The sequence below is a fragment of the Monodon monoceros genome, unplaced genomic scaffold (genome assembly GCF_005190385.1).
Source record: "Monodon monoceros isolate NGI ecotype Baffin Bay Population unplaced genomic scaffold, NGI_Narwhal_1 Super_Scaffold_18, whole genome shotgun sequence".
NCBI lineage: Eukaryota > Metazoa > Chordata > Mammalia > Artiodactyla > Monodontidae > Monodon > Monodon monoceros.
Genome location: NW_021703774.1, coordinates 54627838 through 54648398, shown reverse-complemented (window position 1 = coordinate 54648398; position 20561 = coordinate 54627838). Strand labels below are relative to the sequence as shown.

Below are 20561 nucleotides of genomic sequence, written 5' to 3'. Positions count from 1 at the left end.
AGAGGCACCTATTTTTCTCACGCTCTTGGAGGTGCCAACAGGCTTGAGGCAATCCTGAGGGATGAGGGCTAGGTGATTTAGAAGATATAAGGATAAATACATAAAGTTAATTGGTACATAAAATAAAGATTTAAATATCCCTGAGTGGGGGAGGGAGTGATCTTCTGGTCACATCTCAAGTGGCCATATATGAGGGCTGAGCTGGGATAACTCCTCCACTCCCAAGGAAGAATCTGTGTCCTGTCCACCCCCAGTTTGGCATTCATGTTGGTGCCTGGCTTAGATGCAGCCATCAGGTCCTCAGTAGACACAGAATCCACCAGGATTTTGATGAATGAGAATCAACTCCCCACCATTCACCTGAATGTCTTCGCAGGAGGCACTGTGAGTGGTCACATCCAGGTAGACTTTGTCCTTGAAAGCCAGATTGGCTACTGTGACAGAGTCAACAGATGTGACCTTGCTCAGGGAGAAGAGGGGTTCTCGACCCTTCCGGTACTGAAGCCTGAGGCTGAGCTCCTGAGAGAAGTAGCCCTTCAGGGAGATGAGATAAAACCCATCACAGTTGATGATGATTGAGTTGTTTTGCACCTTCATGGTTCCATCCTTGTTTGGGGATGTGATGATGAAACCATTCTCATTTTCACACTCTAAGGAGGGTAGGGTAAAAAAAAAAAAAGATTCCTTAGCTCAGCGTTGGGCAACAGCCTTCCAATATGTCTAGAAACACATGAAGAGAAAGAGACAGGGAGAGATTTTGAGAAGAATGAAAGGAAGAAAATACTGTTTTTCTCCATGAGGGTTGGAATCTGCTTTCCCTGTGGAATAGATGAGGCAAAGCTAATACTAGTAGCCAAGAGGGTTACAGATGGGGCTGGGGTTCAAGAGCAGAGAGAATATAGCAGCTAGCAGTTATCACAACATACCTGTGGCAGGAAATGGAGCCTCAAGGTTTCCCTGGTTTTTCAAAACCAGGAGGGATTGGCAATTCGGTGCTTCCTTTCTTGCTCAATGGATAGACTGGGGCAAAGGGTGGTGGAAGTGCCCCTTGCCTGGGTCCTGCACACCCCCTCCATGCAAAGCAATTGCTTTTAACTCTTCTCTGTCCTCTCTCCACTTGATCATGAAATGAAAATTTTTCACATGCCCTGGGCACTAGACCTACCAACAGCATGTGTTACTGGCCTTTGCCAACAGTCATTTAAGCTTAGTTATGCTGTGATACTAAGTAAAGCTTAGTAATGTCCGTGGGCTCAGATTCCGCTCATTAAGGTGCAGGTAGAAGAGCTCAAGAATATAGACCTACTTCTCCCTTCTACCTTTTTATTGCTAGTATTTCCTGGAAGCTGCCTTGGGAATAGTGGTTGCCACAGGAGAAAGAAAAGGAAGAGTAGGAGGACACAGAATGATGGATTTCGTAGCTTTCTGTGGGGCCATTTCAAGTGCAAATCAAAAAACCAAATTTCTTTTATTTCTACGGTAGCCTCAATATCATCCTGGATGGTCAAGCAACCACATCTCAAACTCCCCACTCTGCCCCATGTCCCTCAGAGATAGGAAAGAATAGGTACTTTACTGAAATGTGCACTGCTGGGCACATTTCAGTAATTCTTGCTTTGTATCAAGTCCATGGGAAATACTTTGAATTGAAAGTAAGGATTACTTATTAGAAGGCAAGATATACTTTCCTTTAGCTCAGGAGGACTTAACAAATGAATATCCATACAGAAACTACTGGTGGTTGTTCAAGTATTAATCATGGATCCAAATACAGCTGTCCAGGTAAAGTATCACCTTGACTTCAAGTCCCCCAACTCTCATTAAGGTAAAATCCCGTCCTATAATAGAATTACTGGGGAATGACAAGTCTTACAGTCAGACAAACTTGTAAGAAGTAAAGCCTTAGTTTTCTTACCTAAAAAATGAGAATAATTCCTACTCAAAGGGTTCCTGGGAAGATTAAGTGAGGAATATGAAGTAATACAGTGACAAGCACATATTTGGTAACTAATTACTCCCCTTTTCTTCTTTATACACCTTCTTTGTCCCTAATGAAAACAATATGCAGCCTCCAACAATTTCAGGATTTAATGTTTCCCTACGAAAAGAGAGAGATCTTGCGTTCTGGGAGAAATTAAGAGGCTGGAGAGAAGATTCTTTTAAAAATATGAATCAATTAAACTTTTGACAATACTTACTGGTAAACTGTACTCTGATACTTTGGATTGGAGGGTATTGAGATGGCACCTAAAGGAGGAAAAAGTATATATTTTTAAGAAAAAAATGAACAAATGGAATTCATATCCTGTGAAGCAGAAATGCAGTAGCCTGTAAAGGGAATGACTTGATAAGAGATTTGTTTTTTTCTATGTAGATTAGACCCAGCCTTCCTGCCTGCCCCCCTTGCCTTTCTATAACATCTCTTAAGGTAAGTTAGGAGTCTTCTTCTCTTTCGTGCAAGCATCTAAGTAAGATCTGTCCTCATTTGCCAAACTCTTCCTTGGTATATTGTTTTGGCTCACTAATCCCCAATTTCCCATTCTGGATGACAGAGCACTTAACAGTCACCTTCTTAAGAAACCCATTCAGTCATAGAGATACTTCATGGACAAGGCTGTGACCAATCAATCCTTCATGGCCACAGACTCCCAGAATGCACTGGGAGTGAATTCTGAAAGCTTCCTGGCTGCTCGCTTTTTCACTGGAAAACAGGAGTAAGTGTCCTATTTTCAGGGCATAAAGGCAATAAAAACTGTTCTAAACCTTCAGAGATGAGTAGATCTGCGTGTAGCATTTTTTAATGTTGGGTCTTTCCCTACTCTTTTACCATGTGAAAAATCTAACCTGAACCAAGTGAGTACTCAAAAGCAAGAAAGAAGTAAAACAATGAAGAAAGGAAAGCTAATAAATAAAACGTCTGTGGAAATTTGGTGGTTAAAAGAACGAAGAAGTTCAATATGGAGCAAACTCCAAAATATTAATATATTAAGTGAAAAAAGCAAAAGCAAAGGGCAGAATCATGTATAAAGTACATTACCATTTGTGTCAAAAAATAATGATAATGTTTGTGTGGGTACTGAATTTATCTGACAGAATATAACGTTGCCTCTGGGGAAAGGAACTGGAAGCCTGAGGACAGGAGTGGGGGGGACCCTTACTTTCCATGGTTTACTTTTTTATATTTTATAAATTTTGTATTACCTACTAAAAAAGGAAATAGAATACGAAAACAACTACAAAAACCCACCACCTACTGCACCTGCCAAGGACAAGACCTCCTCCCACCAGGCTATTTTTGGCAAGATGTCCTGATCGAAGGTGTGGGGAGGAATTTGTTTTCATACTCTGGGGTGTGGAATCCCTGCTTCCCACTTTCCTGGCACACTCATAGCAGCAGTCAAACAGATTCCACTGGGGCCTGCCCATGCAGATGAAGAATCCCCTACTTCCCTTGTACATAAAATCAAAAGCCTCACCAAGCTTAAACCAACAGGCAGTGTAGGAAGAAGGAGAGCCTTTCTGAGCCCTGCCAGTGCCTGGGCCCCTGGAGCGATATTAGTCAGCAGTGAGCAGGTGGAGAGGTGTTGACCTGGGAAGACTTGACAGTCTTCAGCTCTCTCCCCTCTGCGGACTGTTTGTGAGGCTGAATTGGTATCCTTCATGCTTAAAGCAATGTTCTGGAAGAAGGCCTCTCAAAAGGCATATTACCCAATCACGATCACCATAATCCCCTGGGTAAATGAATACCTCCACTGCTCTCTGGGCAGGTTGGTCCCAGCCTGAATGGCCACCTTGTTAAAGTCAGAAGCAGCCTGCGCAGTTGCACAAAGAGCCCAGGGCTCAGCATGCAGCAACCTGGTCCTAACGCCAGCCAGGCAAGTATGGTGTCATCTTAGGAAAGTTTTATAATTTCTCTAGACATCAGTTTTCTCATCTTTAAAAATTCCTCCAAGATCACAGACATCCCTTTCAGCACTAACTGTTCATGATTTAAATTTTAAAAGTTGCAACTCTAAGTCAATTTTAATAAAAGAGAAAAATAGGAAGCTTCCTCACTCCAAATTTGCATAAAGCTCTCTGACTTAAAAGTTCTTGTGGTTTGATTATTTGACTGACTTTGCAAAATCTCCAAAAGGTTCCTGCAAATAAAAGAAATTTCCTAGTGTTCTAAAATACTGTGATGACTAAGTAGGGGCAGTAATGACCAAGAGGACATTCTGAGACCAAGATGCTGAGAGGCAGCAAGGAAAGCACACGTGACTTCCTCTTTCAGGTAGATGCAAATGCAACTCCAGATTCGGGCTTCCTTTCCTTCTCCTGAAGGTCACCCAGTATTAGAAATTTGTATATTCTCACAAGTTTCTTCCTAGCATCAACACCACCAAGCCTAGGCAATGTTGTGAAATAAGACGGTGTTTCCACTTGCTCCATGCCCTTCTACGACTCTTCCCTTCATCCTCCATACCTGATCGCCTCATGCTGACTACCCCGCTGCCCAGAAATACCCTCACAGTGCCCAATTCAAGGCCTTCCATCACCTGGCGCCAACCTCCTTGTCAAGCATCACCGCTACACATATCCTTTCTGTGTCTTATGCTGGAGCCAACCATTTCCTCTAAGCTCTTTGCCCTTGAATAGAGCCTGGTAGGACAAAACAGAGGGCACAGGCTTGGGAGTCAGATTCAGTTCAAATTGTGACTTCTCTAGTTTTGTGAATTTGGAAATGTTGTATACCATTGCTGAGCTTTAGCTTTCCTGTCTGTGAAAATAAGGCATAATATTATTATTGGAATGTTCCAGGAGATGACTGTAAAGCTTAAATAAGTTAACATATGTGAAAGTACCGAGGAGTTTGCCTGGCACATGGTAAGCATTTGAAAAATACTTGCTTCCTTTTTTCTCTCCAACAAGAATGGCCCTCCATCTATGTCGACCCATGAAAATATCACCACCTTCAAGGCCTAAATCAAATCCCTGATTTTTGGTCTCCCATAGCAAGTACTTAAAAACCACTCTATTCACACGGATGTTTATAATAGCTTAGTTTATTATTGCTAAAACTTGCCAAGCAAAAGCAATCAAGATATCCTTCAGTAGGCTGAATGGATAAATAAACTGTGATACATCCAGACAATGGAATATTGTTCAGTGCTAAAAGGAAATGAGCTTTTCAAGCCATGGAAAGACACGGTGGCACCTTAAATGCATATTACCAAATGAAAGAAGACAATCTGAAAAGACTATATACTGTATGATTCCAATTATGTGACATTCTGAAAAAGGCAAACTATAGACACAGTTAAAGATCAGCAATTGCCAGGGGTGAGGGAGGAGGGAGAGATGAACAGGTGAAGTGCAGAAGATTTTGAGTACTGACACTATTCTGCATGATACTCTAATGGTGGGTACATGTTATTGTTCATTTGTTAAAAATCCATAAAATGTACAATGATGTAAAAAATTTTTTTAAATCACTCTATTGACTTTCATTCTACCACCATTGGATACATGTCTCATCTCCTCTACAAGACTACTTAGCTGTGTGCTCTTGGGAAAATGGCATTAACTTGCTGATTTTTAGTTTCTTCATCTGTAAAATGGAAATAGTAAAATCTATATCCCAGAGTGCTGTTGTGAAGATTGAATGAGATAAGGTATCTAAATTTTCAGTACCTGACCCGGAACATTGTAAGGAGTTGATAAATGTCAGCTATTATTCTTGGATGCCCATGAGAGATAAGATCCATGTCATGTTCTTAATTTAGTCTATATAACACTATTTTAGCTTTATATATGACTACAGAATGAAGGAATTAATAAAATGAAAAATGAAGTCCAACAAAAGTCCTAAAATATCCCTCTGGCTCTCTGTAGCCCAGAGAAATACAAAAGAAATACAAAAGAATCCTGGCTTCATAAGAAAGGTTACCAGAAAACAATCAGAAAATATTAATTTTACCCACATGCACAAACATGGTCTTTTTCATATCAAGAAAATCAAAACCCTCATACCTTCTCCAGATACTAAAAGAAAATGGAATATATCAAAGGTCCCAGAGGGCTTTCATGTAAGGACAAGCTATACAATAAGGCTTCTTCAATATGCAAAGTCTGAAGAGCCAGTACCATCCTCAAAGGGGAACGGAAACTCCTATAAGTCTACACATCAGAATCAAAGCACAGTCCTGAAGTTTGAATGAGATGGTTTCAGAAGCATGAGTATAAAAGAAGTCATCTTCTAACTGAACATTGTACTTTACAGATGAAGAAACTGAGGCCTACAGAAGTAAAGGGATTCAACTCCTGTCCTCCAATGAAAGTACAACTTTCATTATACCAAAACACAGTTTTCTTTCTCCCCATGCAAATTTAAAGTGTAGAGAAATTTCTTTGAAGACTTTATTAATATTCCATTCCTTGTGTCCACTTCGGTGCCAAGGTGGAGGAAAGAAGAAGTTGCCACACACAGCAGATTGGCAGGGTGGTGGTCTCACGATGACCTCATCATGAAAGTGCATAGGGAGAGCCAAAAGTTCAGGCTTCCCTCCTGGGTTTGAGGGCTGTCATAAGCAGAGCCAAGAAAACAGAGTACTCAGTAGGCAGCTGATATATGGACTATCTGACCAATCGACTGAATAATGCACATGTCCTGTCTAGGCACAGCTGATGATATGAAAGAAGGTCAGCTGTCCCACTGCTCTCCAACTCTAATGTACACTTGATTCACCTGGGAAATTTGTAAAAACGTGTAGATGGCCAGTCTATTCATAAAGATTCTGATTCAAAAGGTGTAGGTGGACTCAGTAATCTGCATTTTTACAAGCACCCAAGGTTCAGGATTTGAGAATTACCACACTCAACTGTGAACTCCTGAAGGCCCAAATCCAGAAAATGTATCTTCAACCATGCCCGTGGCAAAAAGCATGCCTGTCCCAAAGCTGGTGCTCAAAGGATGTTTGCTCTACTGTAAGCACTATTCAATAGTTGGTTGAATAGTTATATGATTGCCATGATATTGCTGACTTGAAATAGCATCAACAATTATTGAGTATCTGTTATATGGCAGGCATTACATTCAACTCTAAGAACACAAAGGGAAAGAAGACACAATCCTTATTTTTGACAAACTTGTATGTCAACTGGAGAAACAGCTCCTCTACAAGAAAACCTTTGGTAAGCATCAACAGGCAATGTATGCCACAAGGTTCCAGAGAACAGAAAAATCATTGCAGGCTTTGGCCACTCAAGAAGGAAAGACATGGTCTTAGGCCGTGAAAGTGAAAGATGACCCACATAATCCAAAGGCATTATATGGAAGAAAGGTCTAGCAATGAGACCATTCTTGGTATAGTCAAGAAAAACAATAAAAACTTACTGAGAACTTATAACATGCCATGCACTGCATTACTCTTTCTCAATTTCATTACCTTTTTTGCTATCCAAAATAATACTGTTAAGTAGAAATAGTAATTACCCATGTTTTACAGATAGAAAAATAAGAATCAGTGCTGTTAAGAACTTGCTCAGGAAGAAACAGGTATTAACTTGAGTTTGATTGAACCCCAAGTTCATGGTAACATCCTTTCTCTTTATCCTACTCTATTTTAGAGTAAAAAACCCCTATGAAAGCATCTGAGGGTTCAAAATTAATTTGAATTATTTTAATTGTCAATACTGAAAAAGATTAAAACATTAGGTTTTAGATAGTTGTCAAAATATTCAGATATATCTCAAAATATCTAGACATTCTCCAGGAAAGACCTCCTCAGTCAATCCTACAAGGTTGTGTAGTATAGGTTGGCAAAGCCATTAGCTGGGCTCTGATTAGATGCAATTGTCCTGATAAGGGGCAGCAGGACAAGTACAAAGTAGGCAGCAAGCAGGTGATACAAAGAAGAGTCAGAATTATGTCCTTTCCTGGCCTCTCTCAGCACCTGGAGCACTGAACTGTCTGAGAACACAGGTGGAAAATGTCTGATATCTAGCATTTACCCAGCAGTCTGTACCATGTTCCCAAAAAGGTGATGCTTGCTTCATGGGCTCATCTTTGGAACGTGTGAGTTTCTAATTCTGACTCACTGGGATGTGGCATGAGGCTGCCAACCTTATACTCATATGGCATTTGTCCTGGAGGGGGATGTATCTGTGGCAGGAGGGAATGATACTCATCAAATATGAAACCAGGAAGTGGGCTCTGCATTCACTATGTGGGCCTTGCCCTTCCTCACTTGATATCAGTCAAGATCCTAGGTGGGAGTGGGATGGGATGTGAATCAGTGGAGGATGGCGGGGAAACAGATCTGTGATGGGAACTCTGTGGTTCACCCTGCAACCTCCACTGGGATGTGAATGTCTCCTCCCCCAACATTGGGCTTCATGTCAATCAGAGGAGACCTGAGAGATCATGAAAGCACAGCCTCACAAGCTCTCAGGGTGTGTCTCAACGAGCCTCTGAAGAGGAAGATGGAATTTTCTACATTTACCCATTACAGTGGGCTGGGAAGGTAGACTCTCACCCTGGTGGACTTATTGTGTACTCAGCGGAAACTCCCTTACAAAGGCAAGGGCCCACACTTCGGATCAGCGAGGTTCAGAACCCCACTCAGAGAAAGGAATAGGAAGAATGGGCAAAAACTGATTCTTTGGCCAAAGAGTCTTCCATGATCAGAAAACTTTATCCCCAAAGTTACATTTCTTAAGAGATGAAGATGTGTGACTTTGAAAATCTTGCTGAATAAAGAGTCTACTGAGATTTAATGAATACAAAGAAAAGCCATTTTAACTGTCATTCAAGACTCTCTCTTTCTCTATCCCCACCCTTCACCATGGCTGCCAGCACCTTTTTGCTGTAATCTCTCTTAACTTTTACTCTCCTCGTTACTACACAGGCCCTGTGATATCCTAATATAGCCTCCTTTCTCTAACCACTTCCACTTTTCTTGTCAAATTTACTTAGTAATGGCAAGTCTCTACTAACTGACCCTCTCCCTTCTATCTCAGAGAACAGGAACTGTGGTTTCACTGTCTCAAATGCTTAGCAAATTAGCAGATTCCTAAGAGGAATATCAGGTATTCAGATGAACAACCAAATGAACCAAAAGCATCCATGTGGCATGAACATACCTTCAAAATTTTGTGATTTGCAAAATTTTGCAACCAATTCTTTATATCCTCAGGGGGAAGATTTTCTTATATCTGGGTTTCCCTTTCCACATTTAGTGGGGAAATCCTTAAAGTACACTGACAAAGGGGTCTGCCAAAACATTTCTAAGAACTCCTTTCCTGTCAGACAGAGAAAGACAAATACTGTATGATATCAGTTATATGTGGAATCTAAAAAATACAACAAACTAGTGACTATGACAAAAAAGAAACAGACTCACAGATTCAGAGAACAATCTACTGGTTACCAGTGGGGGAGAGGGAAGGGGGGTTTGAAAGGTACAAACTACTATGTATAAAATAAGGATATATTGTACAATACAGGGAATATAGCCAACATTATATAATAACTATAAATGGAATATAATCTTTAAAAATTGTGAATCACTATGTTGTACACCTGAAACTTATATAATCTTGTACATTATATTACTTGTATAATCTTGTAATAAATTTTAAAAAATTAAATTGAAAAAAGAAATAACTCCTTTCCCCACCTTGGTGATCTCCAGCAAAACACCCTAGTCTCTAAGCAAATGGAAGGGTTGGTTTACAAGGTACCCACTGCATTATCATAATCTTACAATGCCTTAAAAATAATGGCATTTATAAATAAACCTTTGCTCAGCTAAGGTGGAACTTAGCCCTTTAGACTATGCCCTGACCTTGGCTAGTGGCTGCATAATCACATAATATCTGACACTGGCTTGAGCCAACACCACGTGATTGCTCAAGGTTTTTTACATTGCCCCATTCTTCCTTAAGTACAAAGGGGGTAGCAGAATTATTACAATCAATATCTTTCTACTTGAAGTCACTCATTCCCCATCTCATTTGCTATATAAAAAAGGAGGCACTATTGCCTTGGAAAGGCAACCTAGTAGAATGGACAAGGCATTGGGCTGGGAAAAGGAACACTGAGGTATGGTCTTAGGCCAGAACAAGTCCTTTCACTTTCTCAGTTTCTAATATCCTTATTTTTATGTCCATCCTCAGTTAAGATGGTGGAATAAGCACTGTGGAATGAGGCCTGTCTAAGGACTTTTCCATACCAGAGATTAGGCAAATCACAACATTCAAAAGAGAAATCCCAAATTATTGGTAGATAAGAAGACCTTTTGAATAGAAGACCTTTTCAACACAATAAACCCCTTAGCTGTAACAAAAGCAACAATTTTTTCCCCCAAGTGGCTCCCTATGACGGTTAATGAACAATCAAGAATATCTTTTGTGTTGTTTATGCAATGACATTCTTAGCCTCATTTGCATGAGGCTAAATAATCCTCAACCTATATTCTGGTGTGAACTAAGATTGGTGACTGGTAAAAATCATAACCGGGGCTTCCCTGCTGGCTCAGTGGTTGAGAGTCCGTCTGCCTGCCGATGCAGGGGACACGGGTTCGTGCCCTGGTCCGGGAAGATCCCACATGCTGCGGAGCGGCTAGGCCCGTGAGCCGTGGCCGTTGAGCCTGCGTGTCTGGAGCCTGTGCTCTGCAACGGGAAAGGCCACAACAGTGAGAGGCCCGTGTATCGCAAAAAAAAAAAAAAAAAAAAAATCATAACTGAACAGCAGTGGAATGATGATGGTGGCGGTAACGATAATGACAATGACATTTTAAACTAAAGCCTTCCTGTTAAATAACGGAAGAGAAACGAAGCACCTAATGCAAAAATTAAAGTATGCTCACTTTATAATCCCAACTGAGTAACTAGATATTGAAGCTACGTAGATAGCCCTCTGTGAAACTTCTTACTGAAGAGCTGTACCCTACTTGGTTATCCAATGCTTATCACGCACTATGTTATTGCTTGACCATCTTCTTTCTCCACTAGGTTGCAAACTCTGAGAGTGCAAGGAAGACCAAGTCTTGCTTACCATTGCTTCCTCAATGTCTGACAGGTAACTTATTTTCCATAGATAAGTAAATAAATAAGTAAATTAATAAATGGTTGGTAGTGAGTTGAATAGTGTCCCTCCAAATTTATGTCCACCTAGAATCTCAGTATGTGACTTGATTAGGAAATAGGGTCTTTGCAGATGTAATTAGTTAACATGAGGTTAACTAGATTAGGGTGGGTCCTAAGTCTAATATGTGTGTCCTTAAAAGAAGAGGAGAGGACACACAGATTCGCACAGGGAAGATGGTCATGTGAACTTGGAGGCACAGCTTGGGGTGACGCAACTACAAGCCAAGGAACACTAAGGATTGCTGGGAGTCACCAGAAGCTAGAAAGAGGCAAAGAAGGATCCTCAAGGATCCTTCCCTACAGCCTTCAGAGGGAGCATGGCCCTGCTGACACTTTGATTTTGAATGTCTATCCTCCAAAACTGTGAAAGATTAAATTTCTTTTAAGGTACCCAATTTGTGGTACCTTAAAAGGCAGCCCTAGGAAACTAATAAATCGTTGAAAAGATATTTGCATATAGTGTGAAATCACACTTACAACATTAAAATAATTCTTTGAATCAGTCTGATAGAACTAGAAAGGCCCAGGGAGATTATATAGTCTAATCTCCTTATTGTTTTTTAAAAAAAGTACAGCTCGGAGTGAATAAAGAACTGAGCTAGTGCCCAAATCCAAGTTCCCTTGCTCTTCTATGAATATATCACACATGCAATGATTTGCTTCATCAAAATAACCTATGCTGTATTATGCACTTGTTAAAGCTTCATTTGTTGTGTTATCTCTATTTGTGGAAGTAGATTTAGATCCCTATTTTAAAAGAATCTTGCTTCCCTTTATGCCAGGTTATAAATCTTTCCCCCAATTTTTCTTCAAAAGCAATTAATGTCAGAAAAGGAAACAGATTTTAAAACAGCCAGCCAAAATTCTTACGGCTTAGAGCCATGGCGTCTTGGCCAAGTGTAACGGAAAGAAACAGGACTAGAATTTAAACCTGGTCCTAATTTATAACCAGACCTTCCTATATTGACCTAGACAAGTCTCTATGCCTCAAACTTCCTCATTGTAAAAGTGCACACAAATATCTATCTTCCTCCGAGGTCATAGTGAAGAAGTGAGGACAAAAGTAGGGAAAAGATCACAAAACCAGAGATGGTTATTGCAAGTAGCACCAGGAGTGATGCCCCTCAACCTCCCGCAAAAAAAGAGCTTTGAGTTCCCAGTCTTCATCAAACCACATACAGGGCCAGATTAAGATCTTTATGGGCCTTGGAAGTTAAAAACATTAAGCACCCAACACACAGGTAACTCAAAATATATTTTACATTGCTGAGCAGTAAAACATGTGTTTTACAACTTCTTTTATAACCCAGCAAAGTTTTTATAATTTCCCTTGATGACTATTTTGATGCTTGTTTATACATTTTTGTAATGTTAATTGTCATTTTCATCCTGATCTTTGCTTGACAGTTTCACTGGTTCTCTAGGGTTGTGCTGTGGCGACCTACAGGGCAGCCCAGCCTGAGGGTACATCATTTACACTCACTGGACACCCCCACAGCTCCCCACCTATATAACATTTTGGGAGTGTCGCTTTCTATCCATAAGCCCTTCTTCAATTAGTATTGGAAGAATTAAAGTTTGGGTCTATTTGCCCATCTTTCTGTCCAAGTATGTTCTTAAATAGCATTTTCAATGTTATCAAAGATAGACAAATTTATACAAATTAATAACACATCAAACTTGCATTTCAGAATGAAAGGTTTGCTGAAAAGAAAGTAATGCATAATTATGCCCATCTTAGCTCCAACGTTTCTAATATTTTGAACCAGACCACTCTTCTAAATATAATTTTCTGCCCTATTTGGCAACCAAGTCATTGGAGAATTGGATGAACTACATCAACGTAAAGGGAGATGGAATGAGCCTGGGCCATGTGTTCTAAGTGTGCCATTTTAGATCTCTGAACCACTTTCAGACACTAACTTGATAACATTTTATACCCTCATAAATTCTCCCCTTCATTTTTCCTTTGTTCACTAATACAGCCATGAGGTCTTAATTAGACATCTATATTCAAAAATGCTAGAATTATACCAAGAGGGTTGTTTTTAGCCTTAAAAATTACAGTAGGAAAGTCAAAGTCCATGAAGTTAAGGTTAACTTTACCTATAATATGCTTTCTGAGATTTGAGTTATGGAGGGTTCGTGTGTGTGTGTGTGTGCACGCATGTGCGCGCTATAAGGCAAACATTTTAGTGGTGGTATGCTTATGGAAGCGTGTTCATGAAAAATAATAATAATCTCAACATTTACAAAGCTCTGTAACACATTTGTTCCTCACAATAACTAAATTCCAATTTTTGAAAATGATTAAATTGACAGTCGGGATTTTGGGGACTTTACCCAGAGTCACAAAGCTAAAAGACTGGACTGAACCAGAATATTCTAGCTCCTAATCCAGTGTTCTCTCTCCTACACCTCAATGACTCCCCTAAAATTTTGAGAAGATATGTTGTATTTTTGTATGAGGAAGTGTTTTAATGCCTTCATTTGGCTACAAACAAAATGCACAAGCCATAGGATGCTGGGGAATCCAATTTCATCCTAACACTACCACATATGCCATATATTTTATCTGTGACTGTGAGAAATAACCCTTCTACTTTGTTATTCAGTTGTATCTTTTCACTCCCTAAATAGGAATAACAACATTGTACATGGCTCCTCCAACCTAAGTGATTCCAGAAGATTAATGTTCATGAGCCATGAATGGAGAATCCCTGAAGTGGGTGGGAAGCTGTGGGTTCTCTGAAAGTGAAGGGCACAGAAGTAATTTCCATTAAAAGAAACAGAATTGGAAGGGCAGGGTGGTCAGCCCCTAGGCAAGGCTAGGTCTACTCAGGGCTAGTAGCTAGGAGTTGAGGTCAGAGAAAAGGAATAGGGCCGATTATACTCCAAGGTCTATACCAAGAGCCCTTCTGCTTGCTTCCCATCTCTCCTCTGAATGTGTATATTTGTTTCTATTCATGTGTACATATGTGACATTTTCCAGCATGATTCCTGTCCAAGCTATTCTGTCCTATTTTGAGTACTTGGGTCAGAACCCATATCTAAATTTTTCTTGTAGAAAATATCATCACTGTGTAAATAGTGAACAATATTAGGCCCTCTTGATATTGTTCATCCTCTTACACATGGATGAGCGCTTGGCTTCCTGAGAAAAGTGTTCTTAACTCCTCAGGAAATAAGAGTGGGTTCTCTTTAAAAGATATCCAAGAACTGTTAGTTTTACTGTGGTGCCCCCTAGTGCTATGTGAGATTAGACTCACTTTCTGTATTTGTCAATATGTAGACCACATAAGAGAAGCGAAATTTGGAGAAGCGACAAATTGGGTAATTTTTCCAGTATTTTCTTTTGCATAGAATGGAATGAAGTGTGTTCCCTTAGCATGAGTCACAAGACCCTTTGTGTCCTGCCCTCACCTAGATTTTCAGCTTCCTCTTCCTCCACTTTCCCCAATGAACTCTCAACTCCAACCATTCTGAACAACTTGCTCTTTTACCTAGGAAGCCTTCTGCCCCTACTCACCCACCATCATCCCTCTTATCTATTTAAAGAATTTCCACCTTTCTTCTAATATCAGTGAAGCATTACCTCCTCCTCCGGCTTTTACCCTCCCTGAGTTTCTGTTTTCCTGCCCATAAGTGGACTATGTCTAATGTCTGCTCAAAAATCCAACAATTCTATACATTTTCACTACCTCCTTTAAGAGCCTCAAAATACTTAGTGACAGATCAGTTCAATACTTCAGATGTTTCTTTTTAGCTCCCATAAAATTTCTTATAAAATGCAAATCCAATTACACTGAAAATTATTTCCATGTCTATCATAAAAAAATTCTTTAAAAACTTGTTAAATTACATGGGGACACATTTAATTTGAGCTAATCTGAGACAAGATTTTTTAATCAAAAATGCCTCTTTTTCTTCCTAAAGGATACAAAGTTCAAGTTATAGTCCGAAACTCCATCAAGAAATTCTGGCCATCACTGATACAGAATTGGTCAGCTCACTTTCCAAATGCCTTCACTTCTGTCTTTCTCAGGAGTAAAAGTGATAAGAATGTAAACCTTTAACTGTGGGTGGGATGTGCTGAAGAATTATCACTAAAAGCACATCTTTAAAGTACTCTGATAAAGATGATACAAATCTTGGAAGAGCCCAGCTTCAATAGCTCTGAGACACATGGGTATAATTTGCAAAAGCTTCTCACCTTATAGATCAGCTTTTTTCTGCCACTGTTCCCAGGTGAAGTTATGGGGAAGCCTGGAGCGTGATACTTTAAATGGCAGTCCCAATAAACATCCAAACAGCATGTATTGATTTTTGTGACTCAATTTTATAACTTGTATCATGGATATTCTTCTACAGCATCCACTTCTTTCCCTTTTCTAAATAAGGTATTTTGCTAATCTAGAATAAGTTACTTAGATAGGTACATGGTATATAAATAAATACAGATTAAAAACATATATGCAAATTTGATTTCCCTCAGTCCCTTCTTAAGAACCAGGGTATCCAGAAGCTTAGACACAAAAATCTGTTTACTTAAATTAGTATTTCTCAGATCCTCATACCCATTTTATGACTATATATATATAAACTACATACCCACAGGATATTGACCTGGAAGAGATATTTCTTGATCATTTGATCCAACTGCCTCATGTTTCAGATGAGAAAATCGGGACCCAAAGAGGGATGTGTATTATATAAGGAGTGGGTAAGGTCCATCTTTTTTTCTGACATTCAAAAACAAAAACTTCTGCTTTTCACATAATAAAACTTAACCAAGTGGTGAGAAAACAAAGGTTACTAAATAAACTTGACTGAAGGGAAGGTTGACTGCCAAATGGAGTTTAACAGTTTCATATGTATTTTTTTTACAGAGTCATCCATATAGGAAAATTTTTTATGAAGTTTAAAATTAAATCTAAGAAATAAGAAAAGAAATCATGATTATTCTCCAAATATCTTTCTCCTACAATGAAAGAGATCCAATTTAACTAGGCAAATGATGAGCATTTCAGCTTTATTTCACCCCCTATACATATCACTCTAATATTATGTCTTATAAAAGTAGAGATTTGATTGGTATCACCACCTACCCCATCCGTCAACCAAAATTCCCAACAATCTTATCTATGAATTTAGAAAAGCTATCAGTCTATGTCCCTTCTTCAGCAGTTACTTTACACCCTTCTCTCTCAATCAATGTCTCTCTCTCTCTCTCTCTCTCTCTCTCTCACACACACACACACACACACACACACACACACACACCTGCTGCCACCATGACTGATCAAGTTCTGGGGAGAACACACACGACTGTCCTTCCCCTTAACAAAGCTTATGAGATTAAATTTAAGGACACAACATGCTGCCCTGGGTCTTATTAACAGTATAAGAAATTATGTTAGCTGAAACAGTCTAGCTAGAAGTAAGAAAAAAAAAGTTAATGTCAAGTTAAGCATTTCAAATATCTGTGCCCCCAAAAGTTCTGTATCCAGAGTATACAAGAACACGTTTGTTGAGCAAACAGCTCTAATATACCTCCTCTATCTTTGCTTCCATTTCTGGGCCAGGACCAGAGAAAGCTAATTCTCTCACAAAGATCAGCTCCATGAATTCTAGTATCCTGGAAGCCAGCACTCAGCTTCCCTTCCAGGCTCTAGCACAGAACTGCTGGGCGACTTGCTAGAAAGGACCCCTCTCCTCTGCATCCCTTGGGTACTGATAGTTTGGGGCGGCCCCCGCCACCAGCTGGCTACACATCTGTATCTGTTTCACCTTTTGCTCTCTCCTGCTCAGAGCCCTAGTGCAATTAATTGCTGAGCCTTGACTGGGGCCATATGTTCTGTCTTTTTATCATCCCACAGTGTAAGGAAATATGTAACACTGTGGTTGTTTGAAAAAGCACTCTCAGGACTCCCAGACCTGGTGAATAAACTCAGCTGTTCTATTTTGGGTTACTCTTTGTTTTCTTCTCGGAAGGGCCTAATTCCGGTCTCTGTCTTGGGCATCCTGCCATGGACACTTTGCTCCTCCCCCCGCCCCCCCCCAGATCGCCTACTCTAATTTCACCCAAAGGCTTCTGTGACGAGAAGGAAACGTCTGGCATGATGAGGACAGGATGGGTGTGCTGTGGTGCTCACTGGTCTGCAGGCTTGAGTATGACATCAGCTATACTTCGGGAATTTGGGGACACGAGCACTCTATAGTACAGTGATCACAACTAGCCTGTAGGCACTGAAAACCCCTATTTCCTGTAGGCGAAGACAAGCCCAGGCATCGTCTAGGACTCTGCTCATCTTATCCTGATCTAATTTGAGGTACCCAGTCTCTGACCTGGCCATCAGAAATAAAAGTTCCTATTGTCTGACCTTTACCAGGGAGAGACTTTTCTAACACAGAGCATCCACCAGGGAAACAAGAACTCTCAGACTAGCCCCAACAAGGGGACACTATTCATTTCTTTTCTTCTCAGTGGAATCTCCTGCAGTCAAGAACATCCTTAAAGAGCTAATAATGTTTGTAGATATGAATAAGTAAATAAGAAAAAATAATGTAAAAGGGACCATAATAAGGAGAAGGAAAAATGGAAAGAATATCTTCATTAAGTGGGGGAAATACTAAAATGATGATCTTCCACTACATAATGTATTGGACAAAGTGCTGTCTATAAGTTGTGATTGGTAGAGAAAGGCTGTGAGAAACAATATCTGATCAAGTTACTGGGGTAAACGTTTGGCCATGCATACATACAGGCGTGAACACATACATCTCTGCCCTTAAAATACATAGGCTAGCTATTTAAAAGAACTTAATACTGATACATTTAGCATTCTTCAAAAAACATATTTCCTTGAGAGTCTATGAGGCTTATGGATACGATAGGAAAGTATAATAATGTAAAGAGATTTTCTTATAACCTTTTTACATTAATTCCCTGATCAGATGCTTACTAGCAAAACAGGTAAACCAAGTAGGTATATCAGTGACTCAAAGCTTCTAAGTGACAGCTCATAAAGGAATACCAGGATTCTTGCATTGCAAAGAAAAAGAATAATCCAGAAGCAGTGCCCCTGCCCTATCTCCACTGTGCCCCACCACTGCCACTGCTGAAAAAAAGGAAGGAAAACAGAGACAAAAGGGTGTTTGACCACACTTTTACGATTGCTGAGCAGAAAAGGGAAAAAAAAAAATTTTGGTGTCAGATTATTTCCAAGTGACCATTTGCAGCTGTTGGAGCTGCCATCAGCCTGAGCTGGAGGAAAGGACATGCCAGTGGTGCATCTTACCTGAGCAGAGAAGTGCAGACAGATGTAGGTGAGACACAGGAGCAGCCCCAGCCCCTGAATTACGGAGGACACCAGCAATAGCTTGTTCCTCAAGAATCTCCGTCCTGGTGCGTTTCCAACATGCTCATCCAGGGGTTGGACCCCTTCCATCTTCACAATCTGGATGCAGGGAAGATGAAAACTGTGACAGAAGGGAACCTGAGGGAGGACTGACCTCTTCCCCGCAAAGAAGGAGATGAAGCCAAAACAAGGTGTATCAATCAGAAAACACACAAAGGTCCCAGGACCAGAGACAAGAGGCGATTGAAAGAGCAGAGCGGACTCTCAGTTTTAATGCTGCAGCTTTTGCAGGCAGGCGGGGGAACTTCTTTGTGACTAATCTGAATTTCCCCTTTACTTTCTTTCTTTTTTTTTTCTCTGGGCTAACAGGGAGTTGTTTTTGTGGCATTCCAGTTCTGATTTGAGTGACTGTGAAATGACACTCATAAAAGTGTGCTATTTTCTTAATTTCTCATTGCACCAGTAACCAAATTGTGGGTCACTTGATAAAGACAAAAATCATCATCCGTTGATGTAGGAGCTCATCGATCCCTTCTCCGAGGTGTCTTAAATCATAGAAGAGATTTAAGGAAAATACTAGCCTTAAGTTCTTGCCTGCACTTTATTGGGTAACTAAGCACTGAACCCATTCAACAGATTCAGGGAAAAAAAGCACATGAAGACCATTCTTCAAGTGAAGAAAAAAAGAGAAAAGTTTAAAATAGGATGGTGAATCATGTAGAATAAAGGAGTAAGATCCTCTAGTTTTAGTCCATTGCATTATAATAAACTAGCATATACTGAGCATCTACTGTGTGTCAGGCACTGTGCTAGACAGCCCTAAAATCTTTTTCTCATTTAATCTTTGAGGCAAATTTAGTAAAAACTTACATGATTAATTTTAAGCAAAGCAGGAAAGAAGCAGAAGAGTATCCTGACTTTTTCCCTTCCCTCCACTATACATTTTCTCCATACATAAGTTTGCATGAATGAACAAATGAATAGCTTCAAATAAGCTTTGAAGGTTGTTCCTTTCTTTGAGGTCAGCATAGACACAGAACTTGGAAAGTAAGAGTATTCTACCAATAGACACTACTTACCCTTCACCACTGAAATAAATGATCAAATGAAATAAATGATAAAATTATTGATAATGTCAAGTTCATATTAATAAATATTTACTGAATACATAGTGAGCCCAGTACTATATTGGACAGTATAGGTACACTGGTAGGGGCTGTTTAAGACAGAACAACTCTTCTGTGGGCAAGTATGTCTCTCTGAGCTCCCTATCAGCCACTCAATGGATATTTAAAGAAGGAAAGGAGAGAGAAATAACATCAACAAAATAAATGAGCTGTTGTATGCAACTTAATTTTATAGAAAATTGATATGAGGCATATTCAAGAGGGAAACAGCTTGTGGGAAATACATTTATTAATACAGTAATACAGTTTAAATCAATTAATATATGAATTGATACCCTCATTATAATCATTATACTTTGCATTTGCAGAACATATTGGTCTTCAGAAGTTCAAGTTTTTGTCTGAAATATAAGGTGACTGAGACACTACACCATACATGCCAAGCCAAAACTAGAAATCAAGTTCCATCTAAGGTTAACTCTAAATAGGTATTCCTATGAGAAAAGTATGTGTAACATACAGGGTATGGATTAAAAAAAATTGAAAGGCAGAGTCAAGATGGCAGTGTGGGAAGATGGGGAGTTAGCGTCTCTCCCCAACTAGGGCACCTGCTGGCCGCTGGTGGGGAACTCTGATGCCCAAGGAGACGGAAGGAACCCTAAAGTGAACTGGTAGGATGCAAAGGGACTGAGGTGGGGAGAAGTGGAGGCCAGACAGGATCTATGCCCCTGAGGTCAGGGAGATCAGGACACACAGGCGGGAGGGGCCCTCCACCAGGAGGAGAGGAAGAAGGGCAGAGGGCGATTGCCCCGCCCACTCATGCCAGGGAGCCTGCTGAGCTCCCAGGCCTGTCCCCTGCCCTCCAAAGCCCCCTCCAGGCTGCATGGGTCCTTGTGGGCACAGTAGGGAGGCCAGGGAGATTAGGAGAGGCAGGCAGGAGGGA

General features: G+C 40.2%; 1 protein-coding gene across 1 annotated transcript; it reads right to left on the bottom strand.

Annotated features, from left to right (window-relative positions):
• Positions 1–300: 300 nt before the first annotated feature.
• On the bottom strand, positions 301–18581 carry TNFSF4 (TNF superfamily member 4). The gene is made up of 3 exons (XM_029230908.1): positions 18432–18581; positions 2199–2247; positions 301–650 (listed from the first exon to the last, which is right to left on the bottom strand). Exons 1-3 carry the CDS (start codon positions 18579–18581, stop codon positions 301–303), a joined length of 549 nt encoding a protein of 182 aa, XP_029086741.1.
• Between the last annotated feature and the right edge of the window lie 1980 nt (positions 18582–20561).

Excerpts from the sequence above, each read along its gene's own strand:
- TNFSF4 (XM_029230908.1), bottom strand. The coding sequence starts at position 18,581 with ATGGAAGGGGTCCAACCCCTGGATGAGCATGTTGGAAACGCACCAGGA. Across the intron at positions 2,248-18,431 it reads GTCTGCACTTCTCTGCTCAG|GTGCCATCTCAATACCCTCC; the intron begins GTAAGATGCACC and ends TTCCTCCTTTAG. Across the intron at positions 651-2,198 it reads TATCAGAGTACAGTTTACCA|AGTGTGAAAATGAGAATGGT; the intron begins GTAAGTATTGTC and ends TACCCTCCTTAG.